General features: G+C 37.4%; 1 protein-coding gene across 1 annotated transcript; it reads right to left on the minus strand.

Moving 5' to 3' along the window:
- Positions 1 to 15,632: 15,632 nt before the first annotated feature.
- On the minus strand, positions 15,633 to 19,786 carry bsx (brain-specific homeobox). The gene is made up of 3 exons (XM_039762520.1): positions 19,326 to 19,786; positions 17,765 to 17,955; positions 15,633 to 16,761 (listed from the first exon to the last, which is right to left on the minus strand). The coding sequence occupies exons 1-3, from the start codon at positions 19,582 to 19,584 to the stop codon at positions 16,525 to 16,527; spliced, it is 687 nt and encodes a 228-aa protein (XP_039618454.1). The 5' UTR covers positions 19,585 to 19,786; the 3' UTR covers positions 15,633 to 16,524.
- Positions 19,787 to 26,353: the final 6,567 nt, after the last annotated feature.

The following is a 26,353-nucleotide window of genomic DNA, read 5'->3' on the forward strand; positions in this document are numbered from 1 at the left end:
TTCCATCCGCAGAACTGCTGCTTGCTGGATTTTGTTTCTCACACCATTCTGAGTAAATTCATGAGACTGTTGTCTGGGAAAATCCCAGGAGAACAGCAGTTACAGAAATATTCAAACCAGCCGATCAGACACCAGTAACCATACAATGACTGAAATCACTGAGATGAGCTTTTTACCCATGCTGGTGTTTGATGCTTGCCTTAACTGAAATTCTTAACCTGTATCTTCATGGGTTTATACATTGTTCTTCTGCCACGTGACTGGCTGATTAGATAACACTGCACAACAAAGTTTTTGCTTCTTGAACACTGTTGAGTGTTTCTTATAGATTTTTGGGTGCTGATCACTAATATCACATCAAAATGTACCCATCATGTACCGTTTCAGTTTTGTCATGATTTTTTCTTATATTTGTATCCAAACATTTTCGCTCCCGTAAGTGACTTATCAGCAACGGTTTGTGTAGCCTGGGCATGTCCAGGCTGGAATGAGGCCAGATTGGAAGTTGTTATGTGGAAGTTGACATCCTGGGCAGGTCTGAATGAGCTTGATGCTGTCTCAGCATGCTATAAAGGTGGCTTGCATATACCGATCCTACTCATTTGGTTTATATAGTCAGTGTGTATGTATAGTATCAGTATAGTAAAGTATAGTATCTGTAGCAATATAACAGTAAGTAAGCTTGATTTTATACATGTTTTGGTGTCGGGCGATATGTCTTGTCAATATCGTAACAGCCGCGATACATTCTGCTATATCTGTGGCGAATATACAGTACACTTGCGCCTCAGAGACGTTGCATAACTGCTCTTGTGAAGAAAGCTTATCAACAACAACAACATTTATTTATATAGCACATTTTCATACAAACAGTAGCTCAAAGTGCTTTACATATTAAAGAATAGAAAAATGAAAGACACAATTATAAAACAACAAAAAAAAAAAAAAAAAAGAAACAAATCATATCATCTGTATTTCGGCTGCAAAATTGGTGATGAAGACAAGGAATGGGCGCCTCACATTTGCTGTGCGACATGTGCTGTCAGTCTGAGAGCCTGGTTCAGAGCCACTCGAAAGACGATGCCATTTGCTGTTCCGATGATATGGCGAGAACAGAAAGACCATGTGACAGACTTTTCTGTTTGACTAATGTGTTTGGCAATGAGAACCGTGCCACATGACGACAGTCTTCCAATTCCGGAACCACCAGAAGATTGGACCTTAGACGAACCAGATGAAGAAATTGCAATGCAGGGTACTGACAATGACATTGACCCGGATTTTGAACCGTGCTCATCGGGTGATCCACATTTGATAACACAGTCCGAATTGAACGATTTGGCAGAGATTTGGGTCTGTCAAAAGCAAAAGATACGACTGCAGGAATGGAGTTTGCTGTCACCAGGTATGAAATTTTCTGTGTTTCAAGGCCAACATCATGATATAACCAATTTTTTTGCACAAGTCGACAGTCTCAGTTTCTGTTGTGACATTGAAGGATTGTTCTTGGCTTTGGGTTGTGATCACAACCTGGAAGAGTGGCATCTCTTCGTTGATTCGTCAATGTTAAGCCTGAAAGCTTTTCTTCTACACAATGGCAACGATTATCCTTCAGTATCTGTTGGCTATGCAGCACACATGAAAGAAACGTATGAGAATATGGAACTGTTGCTGAAGCACGTCCAGTATAGCAGGTACACATGGAATATCTGTGGAGATCTTAGTCGTTGCTCTGTTACAAGGACTGCAGCTCGGCTGTATAAAGTACTGTTGTTTCGTCTGTGAATGGGTCAGCCATGCCAAAGAGTCGCACTATTCTCGACAGAACTGGCCACTCCATAAAAAGTTAGTTCCAGGATAGAAAGGCGTGGCACATGAATCGCTTGTCAACCCGGCAAAGATATTTTTGCCTCCTCTTCCCATAAAACTATGATGTAGAATTTCTTGAAAGCACTGAAAAAGGAAGGTGAAGGTTTTTGTTATTTAAGACAAATGTTCCCAAGAATAACTGACGCCAAGATCAAACAGGGTGTTGGCCCCCAGATCAGACATGTTATGAGTGACAAGCGGTTTGAAGATCTGTTAGTTGGGCTGGAAAAAATTGCCTAGAATGCCTTCAAAGATGTTTTTGACAATTGTCTGGGCAATTACAGAGCCCCAAGCTACATTCAGCTCGTAGACAAACTTCTGAAAGCATACAAGACATTGAAGTGCAACTTGTCACTCAAGATTCATTTCCTCCACACACACTTGGACTTCTTCCCCGCAAATCTTGGTGCTGTCAGTGACGAACACGGTGATAGGTTTCACCAGGACATTGCTACGATGGAGAAACAATACCAGGGCAACTGGAATCCATCAATGCTTGCTGACTACTGTTGGACACTGCCACGTGATGCACCAGACATTGAATACAAAAGAAAATTAGGAGCAAAACACTTTTAATTCTGTTGAATTTAATAGCTTATGCGAAACATAGACTAAACACGTTATTGTCAGTAAACATATAAATGTCTATTTCTCAGAGTTCCTACGTGATGCAGTAAAACCAAAACTATATTTGTGCATACCCAGAAGGTACCTGTCACAATCAGCAAATCGTTTCAGGAAGCCAGACTTTTCAAAAAATGTTTTGCAGTGTAATTTCATGGATTAACAGATGTACAGGTGTTCCTAATAATTTTCTCAGTGGAAGTGTGTTTTTCTTAAAATTCTGAGTCCTTAATCCAATTTTTAGTCATAAGGGACAGAAGGCTAACCCAATATTATTAGTTGCAAGGCAGAAATCAAACTTGTTAGTGCCACCGGTGCTTTTTGGAGTATTGTCACACAAACTCTGACGTGATGTAAAATCACTGAATAACCTAACATGGAAGTGTTTGGGGTGTGAGAGATAAACTTGAAGAAATACTCAGGGAGACTGTGCAGAATCCAAACAGACAGGGGCTGAGAGCAGGATGATTTAAACACATATACATAAGTGAAAAAACTCAATTTATTATGAGCCTCTATCTGCAAAATACATTTCATTTTTGGTGAGGATATATTATCATAAATGTTTGCAAAACTCTGTGGAACAGTGCACAAAACAAGGGATTCAAGCAAACAAAGAACAGCCAACAATATATGAAGTAAGAAATGTTTTAAGTAGATAACAGAAATAAGATTGTACAAGGAAGAAATACTACATAGAGGTCATATGGCAGTTTGTTTAGCATTGAAGATAAAGCAAAGGTGCAGCTCTCCTTCTTACAAACACACTGTTACGTTTTAGTGAGAAATCTGAAAGCTGGAAGCCATATTTAGTATATAATAAAATTTTCAAATGAAAGAAGATTATGTTGCAGTAAATCAATTTAAATATTCATCCCGCCACTATGTAAATGCGAGGCTTATTAAGAAGCAGACATTGCATCTGATCTTGAAGTGGGTTGCACAGTATATTTGAACATAAGCATCATCTCCCAATTAGGAAAGATTGCACTTGGCCTTATTTATTTTCACAATAATTCCACATCTTTATTTGGTAACAGCGAAAATGCTGAATAATAATACGGTACATATGTGCCTCTCGGAAGTGCTCTTTTGCAAATTTGCTTTGTAAGATCTGAAGGGGTTGAATAGTAAAGAAAGAAAAATTACTAATCCCCCACTCCTCCTTACAAGCACACAAAAAATTCCATTTGCATTTAAGGAGAACGCAGTTAATGGAGTTCGGTGGGAGCTTAAAGCTTTTGTCTTTCATATGTAAAGTATACAGTGTATTCATATATAAATATGTAAATATACTGTATACTTTACATATGAAAATTATATAAATTAAATCATTTCTGATTTTTTTTAGCTTTTTTTATTAAAACTAACATGTCCTGCTCATTTTGTTCTGCCTGCCTTCTTAAGTTGATTTGTTATTCTAAATAACTAACATGGGGTAGTGCAGTGAAAATCCACATCCACAACAAGGAGACCAGGGTACTCAACCTGAGTTCTCTGTGTGTGGAGTTTGCTTGTTCTCCCCCCGTGTCTGCATGGTTTTCCTCCTACTGTCCGAAGACATGCAGGTTATTGAATTTCTTCCGTTTTGTTTTTTCTTTTTAGGGAGTCGAAGCTGGGGGGCTATCAAAAAATGGCCTGTTAATGCCTGTTGAGGCATTCATACTTTATGTGATTTGGGGCTATACAAGAAATAAATTGTTGCTCTGCTTGAATTTGGCTCCTGGTCCACTTTGAGCCCCTGAAAGTGTCCTGTAAATGAGATATTTCTTCCAATTTAGGATTATTTATATTACTGCTGAAAAGATTTTTTTAAAAGCTAAAGGAAACATTCCTGGTATGTTTAAACACGCTAATACCAATAAGCTTTAGTGAAGACTTTATTTTGCTTTCTTTTAAGTCTGTGGCAACCTCAAATAAAATGTGTAAAAATGTGTTGTCAGATCTAATATTCTTCCTGCTCATAGCTGTATTGGCTATTCATCATCATTTTCTAACCTGCTTTGTCCTGGACAGGATCATGGTTGGTGCTGGACCGCATCCCAGCTAGCACAGGGTGCAAGGAAAGAACAAACCCGGGGCATGGCGCCAGTCCGTCATAGGGAAAACACCCCACACCAAACATACTGTATGCTAGGGCCAACTTTAGTGTCACCAGTTAACCTAACTTGATTGTCTTTGGACTGTGGGATGAAACCCAGACAGGACATGAGGCGAATATGTAAACTTCACACAGGGAGGACCCTCGACATGAACACTGGTCTCCTTACTGCCAGGCAGCAGTGCTACCACTGCACAACCAGGTATTTAATGGAATTATTAGATACTGTATGGAAAACATTATGTGTACACTGAATAGATGAGACCTCCTTCATATGAACAGAATGAAAGTCTCTTGAATGAGAATGTGTAAGTTGGGGGCATGTGCTGATAGTGCATTGCTGCACGCACCACACGAAGGTGCAAGACTCAAGTAATTGCATACACGTATAAGATTACAAAGTGTATGGGTTATGATCTGTATTTATCAGATAGCAATTATGCTCTGTTACATTTCCCTTGTATATGGGTGACACACTACATTTCTTAATATACATTACTCATATTTTTTCCTACCATCACCATTAATGGGCTCTACCATTAGCTACTTGAATTGGGTTAATTCTTGGGGTAGCACCCTTCACAAGCGATGAGCAAGATGAGCTGCGTGAATTTGAATTTACACCAAATCTCGGTGCTTCACTTTCAAAAAAAAATCATGAAAAAAAATGTGTTTCAGTTCCTGTTAAATTGGTACCATTCACATAAGAGGAAAGGCATTTACTTTCTGTCTGGTAGCATTTCCTTGCGTTTATTCCACATGTGTCTGCTTCTTATTTAGTATTTAAATTAAGTGAAAAAATCACAATAAGGCAGTTGATAGATAACGGTAAAGGGAGGGGCTTGGCAGCTTTGATATTTTTTTGTAGCAAAAACACAGTAATATGCACCATGAGTAAGACTTAAGGGGCCTTCAAATCTTGACTTATTGTTATTTTGGACGATCTAGATATATAGGATCAACAAGGTTGTTGTGCTGGATGGCCTGGTCTTGCCACAATTGTTCAAATGCTCTGTCATCATCGTCATCACATGCAATGGACAAATACTCTTATCAGAGCTCATTCCTGCTTTTCGTGCAGTTCTACCTAAACATGCTCATGTAGCCCTGAACTGGATTAAATTGGCTTGACAGGTCATTAATAATAATAATAATAATAATCTCTCTATTATATAAAGGGACGAGACATGACTTTTTCAGAGAGATACTTTCAAGTCCCGCAAGACGAGACTTTGTGCCAAGAGATTTAACCATACCTGGGGCCGGAAATAAAACACAAAGAGTAGATGACAAAGTAGGAGGCTCAAAAATGTTGACGTGATACACATGCAGAACAGGTTATAGATAATGAAAGTACTAAAATTCGAAAGTCCCAAAAAAATGATGGTAAAGATCACATTAGCGCAAACAAACGGAAATTATTACTCAGTGAAATAACAGAACAGCGAAAAGAAATCAAGTATATTATTCAGATTTAAACTTTAAGTCAGAGACTTGTAGATCATCTAATTCATGTTGCCATCAGGGAAAAGTAGTGGGAAGTGGCGTATCCGCAAGAATTAAAAGATTTGTTGTTTGGTGAAAGTGAAATCTATATACGTGAGTGGCAGAGATGTGAAGTGGATGGCACGTAGCACAAGCCGGGGGGTTGGCGAGCAAAGCGAGCAGGGGGCGAAGTCTCCCCTAGTAATAATAATAATAATTGAAACCAGTTAGTTCATAATACATACAATTTAACATCATGCTATACATTGAAATATAGTAGTTATTATGTTATGCAAATCCCTTCTAAGATTGTGTCTTTGATTTCGTTGAGAGATTTAAACATCTCAGAGATCCTAAGTGCTCCGGTTTTGGAGATATGTGTTCCTGATAGGGTTACCTATGGCAAATCATTCTTAGTGGAGGGACAAAAAAAAAAAAATCATAATTTTGCTCTCAGGAATGCTTTAGTTGAATCAAAAGAAAAATCACTCCCAAATCAGTAATAAGAGGACCAATGTTTTGCCATTGCAGAGATACTTTAGAGGCAACAGGAGCTTGCCAAACATGTCTACATGTGTTTTGTGAACTATTGAAAGGCTTATGATCACGTATCTGCTAATATTTTATAGAAGGTGCTGCAAAATTTTTGATGGCTGCTGTGTCACATTTGATCTCTGTTAAGTTCTGCTTGATGTTAGATCAAGAATATTCAAAAGGTGCATTGGACTCTGCCAATAATTTGTATCATCTGCTCTCTTGTTTGTGAATGTTATGAGCAGGATATTAGTTTGCAGTTGAGGTTTGTTGGAGATCCAGTATGCTACAAACAGGGATGCATATTGGCTGTTTGCAGATGATGCTGTTCTGTTAGCCTCATCAAACAGTAACCCCTAGTGCACATTAGGCCATTTCTCAATATGAGTATAATATACAGTAAATGTCTTTCAAAAATGAGTGGCATATTCCATATGGGTAAGGATGAGCTATGACAAGTCCAAGAGTTCAAGTAGCTTGGGGTACTCTTCATGAGAATGGGGATCATGAGACTGACCTAGAAATTGGGGAGTGGAGGCTAAGTGCTCTTATAAAGTGGTTGATTTGTCTGGCAAACAATATTTCCATTCTCATCCTAATGTTTATGAGCACAAGGAAGTGACTGAAAGAAGAAAACTGGGAGCACAAGTGCCCAAAATGTTGCTGGGCTGTCTGCCAATGACAAAGTGAGAGGTTTGGCAATGCAGGATGGTCTTCAATTTGAATCGCTCTTTCTTCTGATCAAGAGGAGCCAGCCGAGACAGTTTGTTCATATAGATGTGATGTCTCCTTTTCATCTCTCATATGACATGTGCATGGCATAGACCACTGCGAGAAGATGGAGTTGAAGATCCAGAACATGCTGAAGGGATTACATCTTCTGATTGCCATGGGAGTGTCTGTGTATTCTCCAGAAAGACTTTGACACAGAAATGCCTTGACAACCCAGTTTAGAATGTTGCTACTTTATTCGTCATTATGAAGTGAGGATTGAAAGTTAATGATGAAAATTATAAGAGTATTAAGAAATTAGACACACTTTATAATAATGTACATTTAAATTTGTGTGCTTGTGTATCTTCATCATACCTACACAAAAGTAAAATTAATTGGCAAAATGATGAATGTGTAGAATTTAATTCCAGCAATCCAGTAAATATTCCTGGAAACTATTAACAATGTTATTGTTTCTTATGAAAATACTGATGGATAATACGAAATGCCACCCTTTCTTGTACTGATGCACTAATAAAACTTTAAAAGACTGGAACAGATTTCCCAGCCAACTCCAACTTGAGAAGTAATCAGAATGTAGAGAGAATTAATTTGAATTGAGGTGTGGCTTGACCCCGATGTCCCCTTGTGTGACAGAAACGAAATGTCTGTAAGAGAGTAGATATCACTCGGATGGCAAGATACATTAAAATGTACAGATTTTCACATGAGACATTCATTTTGAGGTATTGTGAAATAACTTCTTCTATTTCAAAGAATGTGACCATGATTTTGTATTTGCATTCAAGTAAGCATGACCTACCTTTTCAATAAGACTTTGTATCTGTTTAAAATTTTTAGTTTAATTTTAAATACTGCATAAAATGAAATTTTTTTAGATATATTTCTTGGAATTATCTTTTCGATATTTTGATTTAATTTTTGTTGTCCAGATCCAACTTTTAATGCAATGCATGAAAACAATACAAGACAAAAGAATTGTTCGAAAATATCTTGTAATAAACGAAAATGTACTTACATTGAATTAATTCACTGATTTTCCATGTAATGTCCCTCTTGTCCTCCATTCAGTTGGATACAGGCTCGGAGTCTTCTGGCAAAAGCATCACATGCGTCTCGGCACATTTGCAGAGGAACTTTCCCAAAATCCTCAGCAATCGCCAGGCACAGATTCTCCAAACTGTCAATAGGATGTGTGTGGACCTTGTCCTTAAGATATCCCCAAAGAAAAAAATCTGGTGGGGTAAGGTCATGCGACCATGGAGGCCATTCAACAGGCCCTCGACATCCTAACCACTGGTTTGGAAACTGTTGGTCAAGGAAGTTCCTTACATTTATCGCAAAGTGAGGTGGAGCCCCGTCCTGTTGCCACTACATATGGTCGAATGTTTTGTCTGTTCTGCAGTTCTGGGCTGACATCATTCACAAGCAGGTTGAGGTACCTGTCCCCTGTGACATTTCCTTCAAGGACAAACGGGCCAACGATACCATCATAAGACACACCAGCCCATACCATCACTCCTGGGGACTTGTGTTCAACTTCAATGGTAATGTGGGGGTTGTCTGCGCACCAAAAGACACAGTTGTGTCTGTTGACTGAGCCAGATGTGTGGAAAATGGCCTCATCAGTCCACACCACATTTCGAGCCAGTCCGGATCCCCCTCCAGTCTTGCCAGCCACGCTTCCAAAAACTCAATCCTCCTTTCGAAGTCGTCCTTGTTGAGAGCATGAAAAAGTCGTGGATGGTAGGGCATATGTTTCATTTCATGCAATATTCTCAGCACACTGGTTTTACCAATGTTCAGCTCTGCAGATAATCGTCTGGATGACTTCGATTTATGCAGGGACAATTCTAGTTCGGCGCGAAGACGATTCTTCATGCCGTCAGTTCGCACTCTTCTCGATGGTCTGGGATTTTTCAGGTGATTGGTGCTACCAGTCCAGTCAAACATTTCATTGATTTGGGAGATCGTGTTCCTATGCACTGCAGGCGGTCCAAATTCCTCCAACATCCTGTGTTGCACCTCGGAAACATTGCCCATTATCGAGAAAAGGTGAATACATTGCACCCACTGTTCGACTGACAACCATCTCCCCACTATTTTGAAATGCAGGGCAGGTGCTGCCATCTATAGGCAACAAAAATAATTTTTTGTAAATTCTCTATGTAATAAACTTAATAAATTATAGCGTAATGAAAATTCCATAATTAGATCTGGACCACCTTTTACTATATCTACTATATTTATAATACAGTATGTCATATTCAATCATTGAGAAAATTAATAGAAGAACCTGCACACTTGCATGTTCATGCAGTTATCTAATCAGCCAATCAAGTGGCAGCAGTGCAATGCATAAACTCATTCAGATACAGGTCATGAGCGCCCATGAATGTTCACATCAAACATCAAAATAAGGAAAAACTGTGATCTCAGTGATTTTGGCCATAGAGTAATTGTTGGTGCCAGATGGGTTGGATTGAGTATTTCTGTAACTTCTGATCTCCAGAGATTTTTACACACCACTGACTAAAGTTTACTCAGAATGCATTTACATTTGCATTTATTTGTTTGACGGACGTTTTTATGCAAAAGAGGAAAATATAATCGAGAATTGTGCAAAAAACACCAGTGAGCGGCAGATACGCATACAGAAATGTTTAGCTAATGAGAAAGGTCAGAGGAGAATGGCCAGACTAGTTTGAGCTGACAGAAAGGCTACAGTAAATCAGACAGCCCCTTTGTACAACTGTTGTGAGCAGAAAAACATCTCAAAATGCACAACACATCAGATCTTGAGGAGGATGGGCTACAACAGCAATAAACCACATCAGGGTCTACTCCAGTCAGCTAAGGCTGCACTGAGCACAGGTTCATTAAAACTGGAGAGATGAAAACTGGAAACCTCAATTTCTGCTCAGGTACAGATGGTAGGATTGGAATTTGGTGCCAACAGCAAGAATTCATGCAGTCAACCTCCCATATATCAAAGGTCTAGGCTGGTAGTCATATAGTAAATGTTTTCCTGGCCCGTTAATAACAATCAGTCATTACTTGAATTTTTTTTTTTTTTGTCTCTCTGGAAAATCTTTGGGTACCATTGGTTTGACTTTGTGTCGAATGAGGCACATTATCTGCATTGTGAGGGAGCGTCAGTTACGGTACTATGGCCATGTGGTGCATTTCTCCAAGGGTGATCTGGCTTATAAGATCCTCATTGTTCGGGACCCGAGTGGCTGGACTAGGACAAGGGATCACCCACGTAACAACTGGCTGCGGCAGATAGAGGGTAATTTCCGGAGGGTGGGACTGGACCGTGCATCTGCCAGGGGGGTTGCAAACCGGGATCCCAAGTTGTTTTGTCGTGTAGTGGGTGCGGCAATGCACTGTACCAACTTGACTTGTTACTTGAATGCCGTGGCCTATATGAGTATTGTTGCTGACAAAGTACATCCCTTCATGGCCTCAGTTTACCTGTCTTCTAATGACTACTAGTATGGTAATACCCCATGTTACAAAGCAAAAATTATCTCAAACTGGTTTCATGAACATGACAATGATTTCAGTGTTCTTCATAAGGCTTCCAAATCTCCCCATCGGAATCCAATGGAATACCTTTGGGATGTAACAGAACAGGAATTTGCTGCTGACAAATCTGCAGAAACTGCATGATGCAATCATGAATCTCAGAAGAATGTTTCTGAATTCTTCTGAAATCCATGCCATCCATCACCCATCCACAAGAACTGATGCTATTTTGTGGTGTTAATAATTTGATCAGTGTGTGTATATAAGCATCCGTTTGTCAATAGTGCCGTACCATAACTATTCACTTGCCAGAGGGTTTGTGCACTTTTAAATGCCATATTACATGCTGGAGTATTATGGCTTCACAGTGTCCCCTGCTCCTTGGTGTCAGTGTAATTTATAGAGGCAAAATAAAGATAAAATAAAGTGGCATTAGGTAAACATGTATATTAATAGAATAACCAAGATCATTTGTACTATATTCTGTTCAGACTGTTATTATTCTGCTAGGCCATAACTGAACATCTGGAACATCACATGCTTCCACTCCACCTCAAACTGTCATGCAGGAGAGGAAGAACTTGAGGATGTTTTCATTGTAATTTCACAATACTCATAATTTTGGTGAATTTCCTCTTGTAAATTAGCAGCAAGTGACTGCAGGATAGCATTGCTACTATCTGTAGCAGTGCACAATGACAGACCAGTGGACACAGAGGGTGAGTTCATCTTCCCCCACCTTATTATTAGACCAAGACTGGCAATGGCAGCCACCACATGAGCTAAGACTGGGCTGGATTTCTAAACGCAGATCTGAAATGAAAGCAAAGCTAGGCTGGAATAACAGAATCCCATGTGCAGGAGTCAGACATATGAAAATAAGTAATACATTCTCAGCTTTATTTTGTTGCAAATAATGCAAATTTCGATATTAAGTTATTGAAAGAGGATTATGAGGTGTGTCATTAAGATATGCAGATATTAGGGTCTTTGATTTTTGTGCAGTCTTACTTAGATAAAAAATATTGAAGAGCAGTAATTATTTGAGAGTTTAAGTATAAGAGTGAGTATTCAAAAAAAAAAATTGAAGAGCAGAGCGAAGACGTTACATGATTGTATTTTTCATTTATAAAGTATACAAATTTGAAAAACAGTTCTCCTTTGATGATGCAAGATCATCTCTCCAATAGATATATTTAAAGAGTGAGGATCCCCCTTGGCCTTTGCATGATCAGGAGCTTAATCAAATACAATAGATACAGATTTCAGAGGCTTAATGATATTATTCTTGTACATTTCTAAAATAAAGATCAGGGTCTTGGAATAGTATATCAGGGGCTAAATCATCTGATGCCACCCACCAAAGATGACACTGGGGAATGTAAAGTAACATACCACTTCAGAGCATTTTGAATATCAGATTCACCAGGTCTTTTATGCACAACAAGCACAGCTTCACCAGAGAAAGATAATTTACTGGATACTTAAGGGTTGGCATGCAGCATAGTTTTTAAAAAGTACCACTATATCCAAAATACATAAAACCAACAATTATGAGTAAAGAGCTTGCTGACTGCTGAATGATCAGAAGGTGCTTATTAAAGCCAAAGGCTTTACCACTGATCATCAGTACTTACTGTAAGTAGGCTACACTTGTTGGTCCTACCACCTCAGGTCCATATGGTATCCATGACAGTACCAGCGTTTGAGGCTCATCTGTTTGACTTCTTGAACCAGCTAGTTGGTATTTTACTCTATTGCAGCATATGGAGATTAATTAATTTAATGTATCATAAAAATGGATGGAACATGTTATAAAGAGACTATGAAATTTTTGAGATACGTGAAAACAATCAGTGCTTTGTTTTAGATATGTTGAAATTCATTCTTCTTCTTTCAATCTTCTTCTTTCAATGTTGTACCATCTTTGAACAGTAGGAGGCAAACGATGCTTTGTTGCAAAATATTCTACCTTCGCTTCTCAGGCCCATACATTAGAATGTAATAAAGGCCAACAATAACACTAAATGCGAATTTATTTTCGTTTTATTAATATTGATGTGTTTTTACATATATATATATATATATATATATATAATTGAAGTGTAGAAATGCGTGCTGGCAGGCAGGTCTTGTATGTTAATTTGGACTAAGTTGACAAGACAACAATAATCATACCAGTTTATAAATTTACAACTTAGTATTTAAAAGCAGTGAGTCACACGCATTTTCATCAATACATTTAAATCTAAATTTATTCCCAAGGGTCAAACTGTGTAATATTAATATCTACGGTTATTTTTCTTTTACTCTATCTAAGAATGCTTTTTCGATCCGCGTAAAGCTCGGTGGCGCAGAGGCTAGCGCTGCCTATTGAATTCAGCGCCCATAAGTAGAATTCCGCACCCCGTCGTTGCCAGTTTGAGTCTGCAGTCCCTCCGCTCGCCGTGTCTGTGTGGGATTTTCGATTCCCACATCTCCAAAGATGTGTCACTTTAGGTTAACTGTTGATTCTAGTGTATGGCTATGTGAAGGAAGTGACCCCCGATGGACAGTTGTCCCGTCCAGTGTCGCTTCACTGTCGAGACACAGAATTGGATCGGGCGAATTTATACAATTTATTGTGAGGAGTGTTCAGCTTTAAAATAATAAAAAAGAAACAAAACAAACAAACAAACAAAAAAAAAAAAAAACAGAAAAGTATTCCGGACGGTGGCGGTGTGAAGTTTCTCTATTTTGTACCCAAACATACCTGGACGGCCCCCGACTCCAACGACTTTCTAATGAAACGTTTTTAAGCAGAATAGAAAAGCAAATTGAAGAACGGAGAACATAACGAAACAAACAAACAAACAAATTGATAAATAAATACAAGTGTTCTTAGATACATTAAACTTAGATTTTTTTGTTTATATTGAAAGAATATAGAAAACTGATTATTTTAGTGATTGATTTTATCTTCCCCCTCCTCCCAAAAAACTTTCACTTAGCAATTTACATTGTGCACTTCTTCATCTGCTTAAAACAAAATCTTTCCTCTCTTTTCTGTTCATATTTTTACACTTCGTTTCTGTCTATAACGTGACCCCTAAATTGAATACACACACACACACACACACATACACACATACATATACATACATACACTCTTGGACATTTTTACCTGGGGGTCTCTAATTAAAAAAAAAAATTCAAATCGTCCGCCTGTTGTGGCTCGAGCTCATATAAACTTTAGTCGCGTTCGAAAAAGCAGTTAACAGAGGAAGTCCGATGCCAACTGATGTGTGCGAGTGAGTGGGCATTTTTTCATGTTGTTTCCATACTCAGTGATTTAATGTTGCTGCATTTTTCTTTTACCGGTAATGCAGATGGACCAACGTTCTTAAACCTCCCTACTTAACGTAATAACACTGTCTAAATGAAAGGAACATGGTCCATAAAAACAACTCTGTCGGGTTTGTTTGTCCACACAAAGCAAGAACCTATCGTAGAGGCATCGGGCATAAGGGAAGGACCAGTCCTAGCCGAGAAACCAGTGCATTGCAAGCCGGAATATTCGATCACAAAATCTTTCATTTCGGAGTCAGTAAGAAGTCAAGCTAAATGACACTTTTTTTTTTTTTTAAACTAACTGAACAGATTGCAGTATGCAAGTTTTCGAGGCAACTAAGGCTCCTTCTTCAGGCAGGTTGTAATCGAAATCTTGCATATTGTAATCTGTTCAGTTAGCCAAAATAAAAAAGGTGGCATTTTGCTTGACTTCGCACTGCATCCATTATGGATGCCACGATACAACATCCTACTACTACCGACTATTAGGAGAGTGAGATTAATCAGTGCGTGTTTTTTTTTTATATAGGAGGAACCGGCCGTAAAAGCGGAAAAAACGGTATAGCCGGAGGGCCTGGCGCAACGTCTCTTCGGAGAATTCATAATAATAACAATAATAATTTATGATAGTATATTACTGTTATATATGCATTTGTTAGAGCACACAGTACTGATTGCAGACGTCTGCATTTTTTTCTGTGGTTAGTAACGTGTAAACATAACGATTATTCAATGTGCAGAAATCTTGCGGATGTGTATTTTCCATGTCTCTTATTGAATATACCATTAAGATAAAATTTGATATTAATTATTACCACTACAATTCTTATGATACATCTTTTACATATTGATAAAGTAAATAGTTTGAATTTAAAGGTTAAGATGACCGAATGCAATATCTTTACCGCTAAAAAGTAACTTTAATGTATTTACTTGGCAGTATAAGTTGTCAGTGTAATTCTAAGGGTAATCGTTTAACACAATCGACATTAGGAATGCGATGAGATGCATAATAATGTCATGCAAAAAAATAGTATCGCTCTAAGGATTTTTTTTAATGATGGTTCATTTTCTATTCGTTCACAGTTTTGACGGGTCGAATACTCGTATAGTCAAAACTATCAAAGAAAAACAATACATAACATTGTAGAATTACATATTTATTTAAAACGGAACAATCGTTTTAACTTAAAATTGTACACGTACAGTGTTCGGACAAGATGGTCAGAGTCTAAAGTAAATGTAAACAGCTCAGCTTCTAATCATCAATAAAAGCCAGAAAAAAACTGTTTAGTATGCAACAGCATAACAAATATGTAATCATAAAATTGTTTGAATACAGTCCAGTCAACAATACAGCCGAATGCGATGTCGCAATATAGAAAGTGCTGCATATATGAAATAAAAACACGAATGACAGCAGTTGAATACTTAAATATAATTTTTTAGATATATTTATGCAAAAGTGTTAAGTGTTACACAGATTGTCTTGACAGATTTGACAACGATCAAAGTTGGATGGGAAGGAGGAAATACTTCTTTTTACGACTTCAGTGTACATACACTAACCAAAGTAATAGCCCTCTTCAAAAAACAAGGCCGGTTTTCATTTTATTAATGCTGAACAGCAACAATAACAAGAGTTTTTCCCTCTGTCAAACTCGAACATAAATAAGTAAATAAATAAACAATTAAATAAATAGTCCTTCGAAACAACACTTTACGTCATCTAGTAAAATCAGTACCACCTCCATAATACACACCATACGTTTCAAAGTGGTTAGTCGGGGCAGATGACGATCTCTTTGATTCCTTTCACAACTTATTTCTTTGGATCAGACGTCTTAAATTGTCTTCACGGGAACAAGAAAAGAAACAGTCATGCCAAAAAAGCAATTTTCTAACAGATGTGGCTTTTCAAAGCGCTGGAAGAGTTTGGCCCAGCGAGGAACTGGATTGTTGTGATGCGCTTAAATAAATCTCTTCACGGCTAAGCAGTAATTCGGCGCTTTTTGATACATTGTCACCGTCAGTATTAATCGACTTTACATAGATATTTTCTTTTCGTAGATAACAAGCATAATTAACAAGTGTAGGTTTCAAAGTCTAAAATGCATGCCGTAAAGTGTTTTAAGAGGGCAGCTCTCTATGTGTCAAATACATCTGGCTGTGCATTTTCCCTACTGTCTCTCTTTTTCAGTACTTTTTTTCGCTCCTGTTGTTTGAGACTGTAAATCCAGTGCAATTTAAAGAGCTGCCTTCATGTGTTCGTGCCTGAAAATGCCCATAGGGGAGTTTCCTGGGAAAGGTGGGCCTCATAGCAATTGGTCAGGGGAGCAAATATCGTCATCCTCGATGTCGACCTCGTCCTCATTGTCTTCGAGGACGTACGAGCTCTGGCTGTTTACACTCTTCATCTCGGAGGACATTTTTTCATTGCCCTCTGTCTCACTTGAGCTCAAGACCAAATCGTTTGGACTCTTCTGATCATCCTGGGACTTTCTCAACTGTTTCTTATGCTTCATCCTCCTGTTCTGGAACCAAGTTTTAACCTATTAAAAAAAAGAGAGCGAAAACCTTGTTTCATTTTGTTATTTTTAAATATTGTTAGTTATTACATGCACTTCAACAAATGTCATATATACATACACACAAGTACTGTATATACAAACACATTTGTCAATATTTACAGTATATGGTATCCGTCATACTACAAAAAATAATGGATTTCGGCATTTTTTTTTCCCAACCACAAATTCGTTTAGTTATTATGGTTATAATTTATTTTTTTATCTTTCTTACAGCAGGCATATAAATATTATACGATACTGAAAGCAAGTACCTCGATGTAATGTAGCATCCTAATACAGCTCTATAACAAAGTAATAAAATAGGCTATTATTTATTGTAGTAATGGATCTAATTTATTAAAGGTAAAGAATCTGTTACTAGGCGAACGGTTTATTGTTTCGTATCGGCAGTAATATTATTGGGCAAATTTAGGCTGGTATTTCATTTTCATCCTGCCTTGTTTGGGTATCGATAACGCAACAAGCCGAACTATTGCGTCTCAGGACTCTTGGACTTCGCTCCGATTCTCTCATTAAGGCTCTCCTGAGTACGAAGACATGCAGTTAGACACAACCGGAAAATCGAAACGAGCCCCACTTCTTCCTTATACTGGACTGACATCCCGCCCAGGGCTGGTTTACCCAATAAGTCTGGTCGGGCCAGCTAGCTGGAGACCTGTACTTCAAAAGAGTTGCTGAATAACGTTTTTAGTTGCACTTAATACAATTAACGAAATATGAAAAGTGAACTCTATATGAATTTGTAGTATTTCAAACCATAGATGTTAAACATCCAATTGTGAAATTAAATAGTTCAGCTACCTCAATATAAACTTTTATTTCTGGCCAAAAAACATATGACGACATTGGTATATCATTTAGGCTGTATTTTATAGTTTACTGTTATGTAACGCATTAAAAAAAAAGAAAAAAAAGAATGGCACAATTAAATTGTATATTGCATCATATCAGAAGCCGTCCTTACTTGAGTTTCTGACAGACTGAGAGCTGTGGCCAGCTCTACTCTTTCCGGTGTGGAGAGGTACCTCTGCATTTCGAAGCGTTTCTCCAAACCGGACAACTGGGAGTCCGAAAACACAGTTCTGGCTTTTCTTCGTCTACAGTGTTTGCCGGGTAACTCGGGATGGTGCTGGAAAAGAGCCGGGACCTGCATTCCTGGAAAAAAAAATACACATAAACGCTCAGTGTATATGATTTTCCTCTTTCGGAAGGCCAAAAAGTAAATTAATTTGCATTAAAAATATTAATTTCACTGACCAACTGAAGTTTATTTTTGCCATGTAAACGAATTGTCTGTAATGTGCATATCGCACCAACGAGTATGAAATAATTAACACATCATTTTGAAAGCGATAGTAAAAACTAAACACTCTACCGAGCTAATGACAGTAATACAATACTTACAAATTCTTTGCATATTTTAGAATTATTGTAATATTTTTAACACGTCAAAAATGTAAACAAATAACATTCAAAACTGATAAGAAAGTTTTTTAACAAGGTGTTCCTCGAAGGCGCAATTATTTCATCAAAAGGTTACTTTATATATCGCAAAATATTTTTTTAAAATAGACTGTTAAAAAACTGTTCAAATGTATGCTTGAAGATAGATAGATAGATAGATAGATAGATAGATAGATAGATAGATAGATAGATATTGAAAGCGGCATGTGCCTTTAATCTTTAAGAAACATGCAATATTTATATTTGGAGAATCTTGTATAGTGCAAAGAAAAATCTTTTCCACGATCATTTTTACTACTAATAATAATAACAATAGCTAAACTTAATATTACGAAAAAGGGGCCTGAGTTCCCTGGAAAGCTTGCATATTAATATTTTTAGTTAGCCAGTAAAAGGTGTAATTTTGCTTGGCTTTTCTCTCAATTACGAAAAAGTAATTCTTTTGGTTTCAAAAATGCATCATAGCAATGAAACAAACGTGAGTGTTTGTAATTGAATATTCACTGATTTGTTTCACTCACGGATTTATTTATATACCATTTACAATTATTTATATTTCGTGTCTTTCGGATTATATCTTATTGTTCTGCGTTTTAAGATTTGGCTCAATGCATGTGTTTCAATCAACACTTACAAATGTGTGTTTATTTTTTTTCCGACAGCAGGCATTTCTAAAACAGTCCACACTACTATGGCACCCCTGCTACTGTTAACATTTAGTTCATCTGACAGTCCAGACCATCCAGGTTTGGTTCCTCCAATGCGTCGGGTTCTGTCCGGATGGTCTCCGGCCCCTGTGGATCTCAGTTCAGCAGGCACGACAATGAATGTACCGTAGAAAATATAAGATATTTTCAGCATATTTCATCTTGACTGCGCAAAGACATTATTCATAATATTTAAAACATAAAAAGGTAAATAAGCCTTAAAGTACACTTATTTTATAATATTTTAGGCACATTTGATGATACAAAATACAAGTAGAATATAGCTTCACATTTCTAAATGTACACGTATTTTCATGTCCAGATGCCATTATACACTCCTCAGATGTGACTTACCCGGCGTTGTTAAGAAGTAAGGGTGATGGTCTGGTTTGTGAAGAGGGTGATGCGGATGAGGTGCTAGTATCGTTGGAGTTGGCATAAGCGGGTATCCGTACTCCAGAAGGGGCACTCTCGATGCCAATGAGGTTGTAAAAGGCGATGGAAAAACCTCCCTGAGAGGTTTTGGTTTATGTAGCAAAATGTCTTCTATAAAGAATGAAGTTGGCCTCTGAGCGGGCATTTGATGTACAGGAGATGTGAAATTTACATTCATGTTGAATTCAAAGGGTCAGTCCGGAAATGTTAACGAGCTTGAACGGAGGCTTTTCCCCACAGCGCCGTCACAAACTCCCCCCAAAAATAAAAGGAAACAGAAATCCAATAATTATAACAAGAAGAAACCAAAAATTCAAAAATAACAAAACAAAAGATATACACCTTTGAAATTACTACAGCAGAGGGGGGAAAAAAGTTGTTGCAATATGAGAAGCAACAGAGAGTAGCCAAGCAGATTAGTATTTATCGAAGAACACCGAGAGCTACAAATTGTGAAAGAGACTCGCGATTAGCCAATAGGACAACAGAGGGGCGGGGGATTCAATTAGCTCTGCGTGGCTTAATTACCGTCTATTGACTTTGGGGTTCAAGGAGGGTAGCACAGGATGAGCCAGTGTATATATATATATATATATATATATATATATATATATATATATATATATATATATATATATATAATGTGTGTGTGTGTTTCTGAATTGATTCTGTTTTTATTATTTATAGCGCATAACTTCACTTGACATGTTGACTAATACAATGATGCGTTTTCTTCACATTTAAAGTATTGTGTACTGTTCATGATAAACGTAAAATACCTAGACTTCTAACAGTAGTATATAGGAGCTACTGTATTTAGAGGATAACAAACATCAGTGACAACTTTCATTGTTCAAACATCACACCAGCGGCTACTTTATTTATACATTATGAAGACGGCATCAGCATTAACAAAAACTAAGACTACAGTAAAACTGCATTTAAACAAAAAATTCAGTAGCTACTTTTTTTTTTGTTGGAACGTCCTTGCCTTCCTCCTTAAACTAACTGAAATAAGGATATAATATGCATGCTACACCACATTCACAGGCTGCTATTTTCGTACTTGTTATCCCGGGTGTCATTTGTCCTCTATTTCGCTTTTTGGCCTTACGGATTAACTTCTTTGTGCAGTTACACGCGCCGCTCCCTTTGGGTATATTTGCCAGGATTATTAAATTGTACTAAAACATAGCAGGAGATAATTTCAGCTCATTTCCAGCCAAATTGGCCCTAATTATTGATATTAAACTCGGGGAAATTACAAGTAGGCACTTCTGCGCCATCTCCTTGTTTGCGACAGTAATTTGCTGAAATCGAGTTGTCATCACATTTCCAATCACTGCGGTTAATGGTGAAAGTGCTTTAATACAGACAAAATTCTCACAGCCATGCTATTAGATAATTAGTGAAAATGTTAGAGCTGCAAGTACTAATCTTCGGGCACGGGGACAGGATTTCGATTCGATCAGACAGGTAGACCAAATTAATTACTGAAATCAATTAGTCTTAAAAGTGCATTACTTCAGTAAGTGTAAGCCATGTCTTCCATATGTATGAGCTTGTATAGGATAAATAGACTAGCGACTTTAAGTGACTACAAATGGCAATTCCAATTTGGTTTAATGAACACGGTAATGGGGTAGAATAATGGAGCAGAGTTTTAGTAATTATATTTACTTATATGTGCATGTGTTTAAGGAGCTGCAGAGGAAAAAGGGAACGTCTGTTTCTTGAAAAGTTTGTCCCTTATGAATAAAACACTAAACATTAATGCAAAACATTAATAACTTCAAACACGTCGTAAATTTTTGATCAACGAGGTCAATGAAAGGAAAGGATGTGGTGGGGGCAGTGAAGGGAAGAGAAGGAGAGCAGAGCTAGGTTTTAATCGTTCACCTGACGCTGTTTTATTTATATATATATATATATATATATATATATATATATATATATATATATATTATACAATATTGATTATCTACCTCTGTACTTAAAACACACACGCACACACACACATAGTTTAATATATAAAATATATAAACATATGTTTATACACGCACACACACACACATAGAGAGCATAAATACGTATTATTTTTTATTTCAACAGAATATAAATTTATAAATTAAATGTCCTATTACATGGAGAGAATGAAACAGTCTGTTAAATAAACACACTATCACATTTCACTTATTTAATCCTTTTTGGAATTTCTCTTCTCCAAATTACATATAGAATCCACTTCTAAATTAGTCCAGACACAAATGCCATTAACGATAGTTACAGCCTTCAATCAGTCGGCGCCAATCCGTTGAAATAGACTGCTATGATTTCAAAATGAGTGTAAAGTTGAAGTCAATATTAGTATCATGCTGTACCAGTCAATCAATATTTTCATCACTTACAGCGTATTGTCGCGAGCCGTCAACTCGCTTTCTAGAAAATACATCCATCCACTCATCCCCTTAACCCGATAATGCCAATTCGGATTAACGGGGTGCCAAGTCTTATTTTTGCAGCATGGGAAAGAAGGTGGGGAAAAAAATCTTGGGCCGTCCGTTGAAGCCCACAATCACTCCCAATAAAGCTGTCAAACCATCTCATTTGCACTTCTATGGGATGTGGGAAGGCAAGCAAACACAGGGAGAACACACCGATTCAAAGCGTGCAATGTCCGTGCCTTGATTTGAACCTGATCTCCAGGATTTGTGTCAGCAAAGAAAACCGCCGCGTCACTTAGCAAAAAAAGAGATGTAAAATGAATGTTTATTTAACGTAAGGTTAATTACTTATAAACCGTATATATGGAGTTTTTTTTATTAGAAATGAATATTTGAAAGATAAGAGGCAGGTGTTGCGACTCCCGCTGATTAATGATGATAATGTCTCGACATTTCATTTCAACGCTATAACTTGGCCAGTTTGCAAAATTAGAGACGAATACTAAGACATAAAGCCAAATGTCTTGTAAAGCAATGAAGTATGTAAATGAAGTCTTCAATCGGAAAGTGATTATAGCAAATAATAGTTTTGCCCCCCATCAAAAATGTGACGTCAACTTTGTGCTCATATTATACCACACGACTGTTAACTGCTAGACAGCCGACACTGTGGACAGTCCAAGTGCCATTAAATTAGCAACTAAAAAAAAAACAACAGCATCATTATGGCGCGTCCTGCTATTGCCTCTCTGCTTGATCCTAGCTCACTTAACTTGATTGTGCTCCAACTGTAAAAATACCTGCAGATAAATGAACGATATGCAGATGGTGTCCTCTGTACTATTCATGTACTACTCATTTTAAAATGTCCGTATTGCATCCCAAACATAATACTCTTAAAAATACTGGTTAATAGCGCTTCATAATTCTTTACTGGGTTGTGTGGTTCCGTGGTGAACTTTTACTTGACAAAGCACTATTTCCTTCCGAGAAGGCTTCTTTGCATATTAATTTGGTCATATGTGCGTCCCGTGGGAAAAATGAAGATCTTTAATGTACAGTATATATAGCTACCAGGTAGGACACTATAGATTAGTAAATGTTATTGCATACAGCAAGAGTCCATTTAGTATTTTAAAAAATCTGTTACGATCTATTCAGAGTTATTTACTGTATGGAACCTGTTATGGATATAAATAAGTAAAGGTTCTTTTCTGGAACTTAATGGGTATGGGTTTTTTGGGAACAAAAATGATTCCACTTATGTCATCGCTCTGTAGATCCACTCTGGCACCTTTATCTTTAAGAGTGCATCGTAAATGTTTACATTTTTAAAGAAATACACTTTTTTTTTTAATTGCTGGAGGTAAATTTTAGCCTTTCATTTTTTTTTATTTGGCAGCTTTGACAATCAGGCGGACCGCAGGAACACTGAAACTGTACACCCTCTTGCTTTCTATTCCCTGCAAGTGTAATTTCTTCAGCGTTTTATTTTTTATTTCATAATTGCTAGTATAATTATATCGAATTAATTGAAACTTGTGTGCAGATAGGAGCGCTACATCTGTTTTTGGCCTTGGAGGCTGATTAATAGCGCAACAGGGTAACTAGTTGCTTTTAGAAGCAAATGGCAAAGTAATGAATTAATGGAGATGAAATGGTCTTACAGCGAGAATAGTCAATAGAATCAGTGCAGTCGGCTTCAGCGGGGGCTGTTAAGCTGCTTTTTGAGTAATTTCATCAAGTGAAATTGGGAGGCTTGAAAGTACTGCATCACACTTAAATGACACATTTGTTTTAAGAAGCTTGTAGGATTAAATTCAACTTTTACATCTGTGGGAGTGACGTTACATTCGGCGATTTAACAACTTAATTACTAAAGTAATGCACGCTTCTATGATTTGATGTGAATAGTCTACCTAATCTGTTAAGTGCATGTACATGTATGCTTTTAGTGTTTATGCGTGTGTGCCTGCTGCACATACACAGAGGAACATGCAAGATAACACCGACACCCGCTTCACTTTACTCTCCCTTTCTCTCTCATACACACGCACGCGTTGTGTTGGCGCAGTGGTTAGCGCGGCTGCCTGATGTGATCATCTTATCTGTTTTTTTAGATGATGCGTTTCTCTAACATCTAAAAGATTTTATAGTCTTTGGTCGGGTGTGTATGCGAGTGTGTTGAAAACGCGGTGTTAGTGTACACTATGACAGCATGATTGGGAATCGAGTTGGGGCATACATTACACTCGCTATTAGCAGAACTGTGACCCTGAGTTAAACCATGTGGGTTAAACATTTATTCACAACATTATGCTTGTGCATTATCTTTTTTCTGTTTATGGTTGATGTGTATATTAGTATGTGGCATTTGTGCGCATACATATGCCATGTGTCCTAGTAGGGGAATGCGCACGTGTCACAATATTGAAAGTGCCTATACGTTCTTTTACATCTACAGTATAGCTATAGCAACACAGAGTACGCTCTTAAAACTAACGGTTCTTTAATAGCACGTTACGATACTTTACTAGGTTGTTTCGAGTCATTACTTGACAAAGCACAATTTCATTGTGGGAAGAGTTCCTGCATATATGAAGTTGGCTCTTTGTGATTTGAAAAAGTCCTATATGTGAGAAAACATCGGAAATCTTTAGTGCATGAATACAACAGATTAAGAAAACATGACCATTATTAGCCTGAGCAGCTGTGGAGTCCTTTAAATATCACGAGGCCATTGGCATTGCCCATATCTGTTACCATTGTTTATGTATGGAGCCTGTTACAGATCTAAATAAATAAAGGTACTTTCTTCGTGTGGATGGATCTTTTGGAAACCAAAATTACAAACATCCATCCATCCATTATCCATTATCCATTATCCATTATCCATCCATCCATCCATTCATCCATTATCCAACCCGCTATATCCTAACTACAGGGTCACGGGGTCTGCTGGAGCCAATCCCAGCCAACACGGGGTGCAAGGCAGGAAACAAACCCCAAGCAGAGCGCCAGCCCACCGCAATCATTACAAACAGTTAAATATAAATTTCATAGCGAATTGTCCAGCTTTATGTTAGAATATCTAGCGTATTTCCACTGTTTTCTATGTCATTTATAGTGTATTTGATATATTTTTATGAACTATTGCTTTTATTGAATGGTGCTGCCTTTGATGTGTAGATAGATAGATAGATAGATAGATAGATAGATAGATAGATAGATAGATAGATAGATAGATATTGACAAAACCTAATCCAAAATGTGTAAAAATTAATAGCAAAAACAAAAAAAGATATTGCCCCAGTCCCAACATTTTCATTTTCGATATTTTCTTTTCTTTACTTTTAGTGACTCTTAACGGACCAATGTTTCGTGACTTTAGCTATGAGCGTCCGCGTTTAACGTTTATGCCAGCCAAAGGAATGTTTGCAGTAATGTATTATAATGCATATGTTTCACGTATATGTATATTGCAATGAACCACGAGGATATAATGTAGCATTTTTTTCCGATTCTGAAAATCTCCCGGGACGCGATGTTTTAATTCGCGCTGAAGCACGCATGCCCCACTCCCCAATGAGCATCTTATTATTATTGCCTCTTCTAGCTCTCCCGTAATTACAATTAATTGGTGCTAGCTATTTGTTCGCTTGCCCCCGATCTTCTATTCGAATCGCATTTGTTGACAGCGCTTAGATCCACGAAGGGCTTAAACACTGCAACAAACGCTGCCCGTCTTGTCAAATCTGTAATTACCACACTGGGCTTCGTAAGAGGAAAATAGATTCGCATGCATTTGTGATGTTTTGTGTATGTTGGGCGAGACAGCATCCCCGCGCCTCTTTTGAAGTCTTTTTTTAACATTGTATGTCTTATTCAGCTGTGAATAATCTCTTGTTTTATTATTATTATCTCAAATAGAGGAAAGTCTATGGTTCACTGCCCGTCAAAGGCTTAAGAAACTGACTCTAATTATGCCTTTTTCAGTTTCAGTACTTTTGATACGGATCTACACAAAGCCGTCTCTCTTTTAACAGCGTAATAGGCTGCATAACATTTAATTGACAACAGTAGATACCGCAAATGTATCTGAATGACCAGTAAGCGCAGGAATACTACAGGTTCCAATTAATGGGCTGGTTAGTTGCATGTTATGAAAAACGCATTATAATTCTTCTATCATCCAACATTTGGCTCCATTAAGATTTAGTTTTAGTTTGGTTATAAGGTTGTGCTAATGAACCGGGCATTAATCTGTAACACTCAAAAATTTAGCAAGATTAAAGTTTGGTTTAAATTTTTCATTATCATTATTTTCGCTATGCACCTGTGTTTTAAGAACAATATATTTTTTTTCAGCAAATTTTTCTTATATGAATACATAATAAAAGATAATTTAATCTTAACTTAAAGGAGGTGCATGCTCTTTTGATGTTGTTTGTGTGAAAGTAAAGAGAAGCAGGTTTGCATTTGCATTTGAATTGTCTCATCATA

Source organism: Polypterus senegalus, chromosome 9, assembly GCF_016835505.1.
Source record: "Polypterus senegalus isolate Bchr_013 chromosome 9, ASM1683550v1, whole genome shotgun sequence".
NCBI classification, from domain to species: domain Eukaryota; kingdom Metazoa; phylum Chordata; class Cladistia; order Polypteriformes; family Polypteridae; genus Polypterus; species Polypterus senegalus.

What these genes read in the sequence shown, in the direction of transcription:
- bsx (XM_039762520.1), bottom strand. Translation starts at nt 19,584, where the DNA reads ATGAATGTAAATTTCACATCTCCTGTACATCAAATGCCCGCTCAGAGG. An exon ending in TTACTTCTTAACAACGCCGG is followed by an intron (nt 17,956 to 19,325) that starts GTAAGTCACATC and finishes TTTTTTTTCCAG; the next exon opens with GAATGCAGGTCCCGGCTCTT. An exon ending in TCAGTCTGTCAGAAACTCAA is followed by an intron (nt 16,762 to 17,764) that starts GTAAGGACGGCT and finishes TTTTTTTAATAG; the next exon opens with GTTAAAACTTGGTTCCAGAA.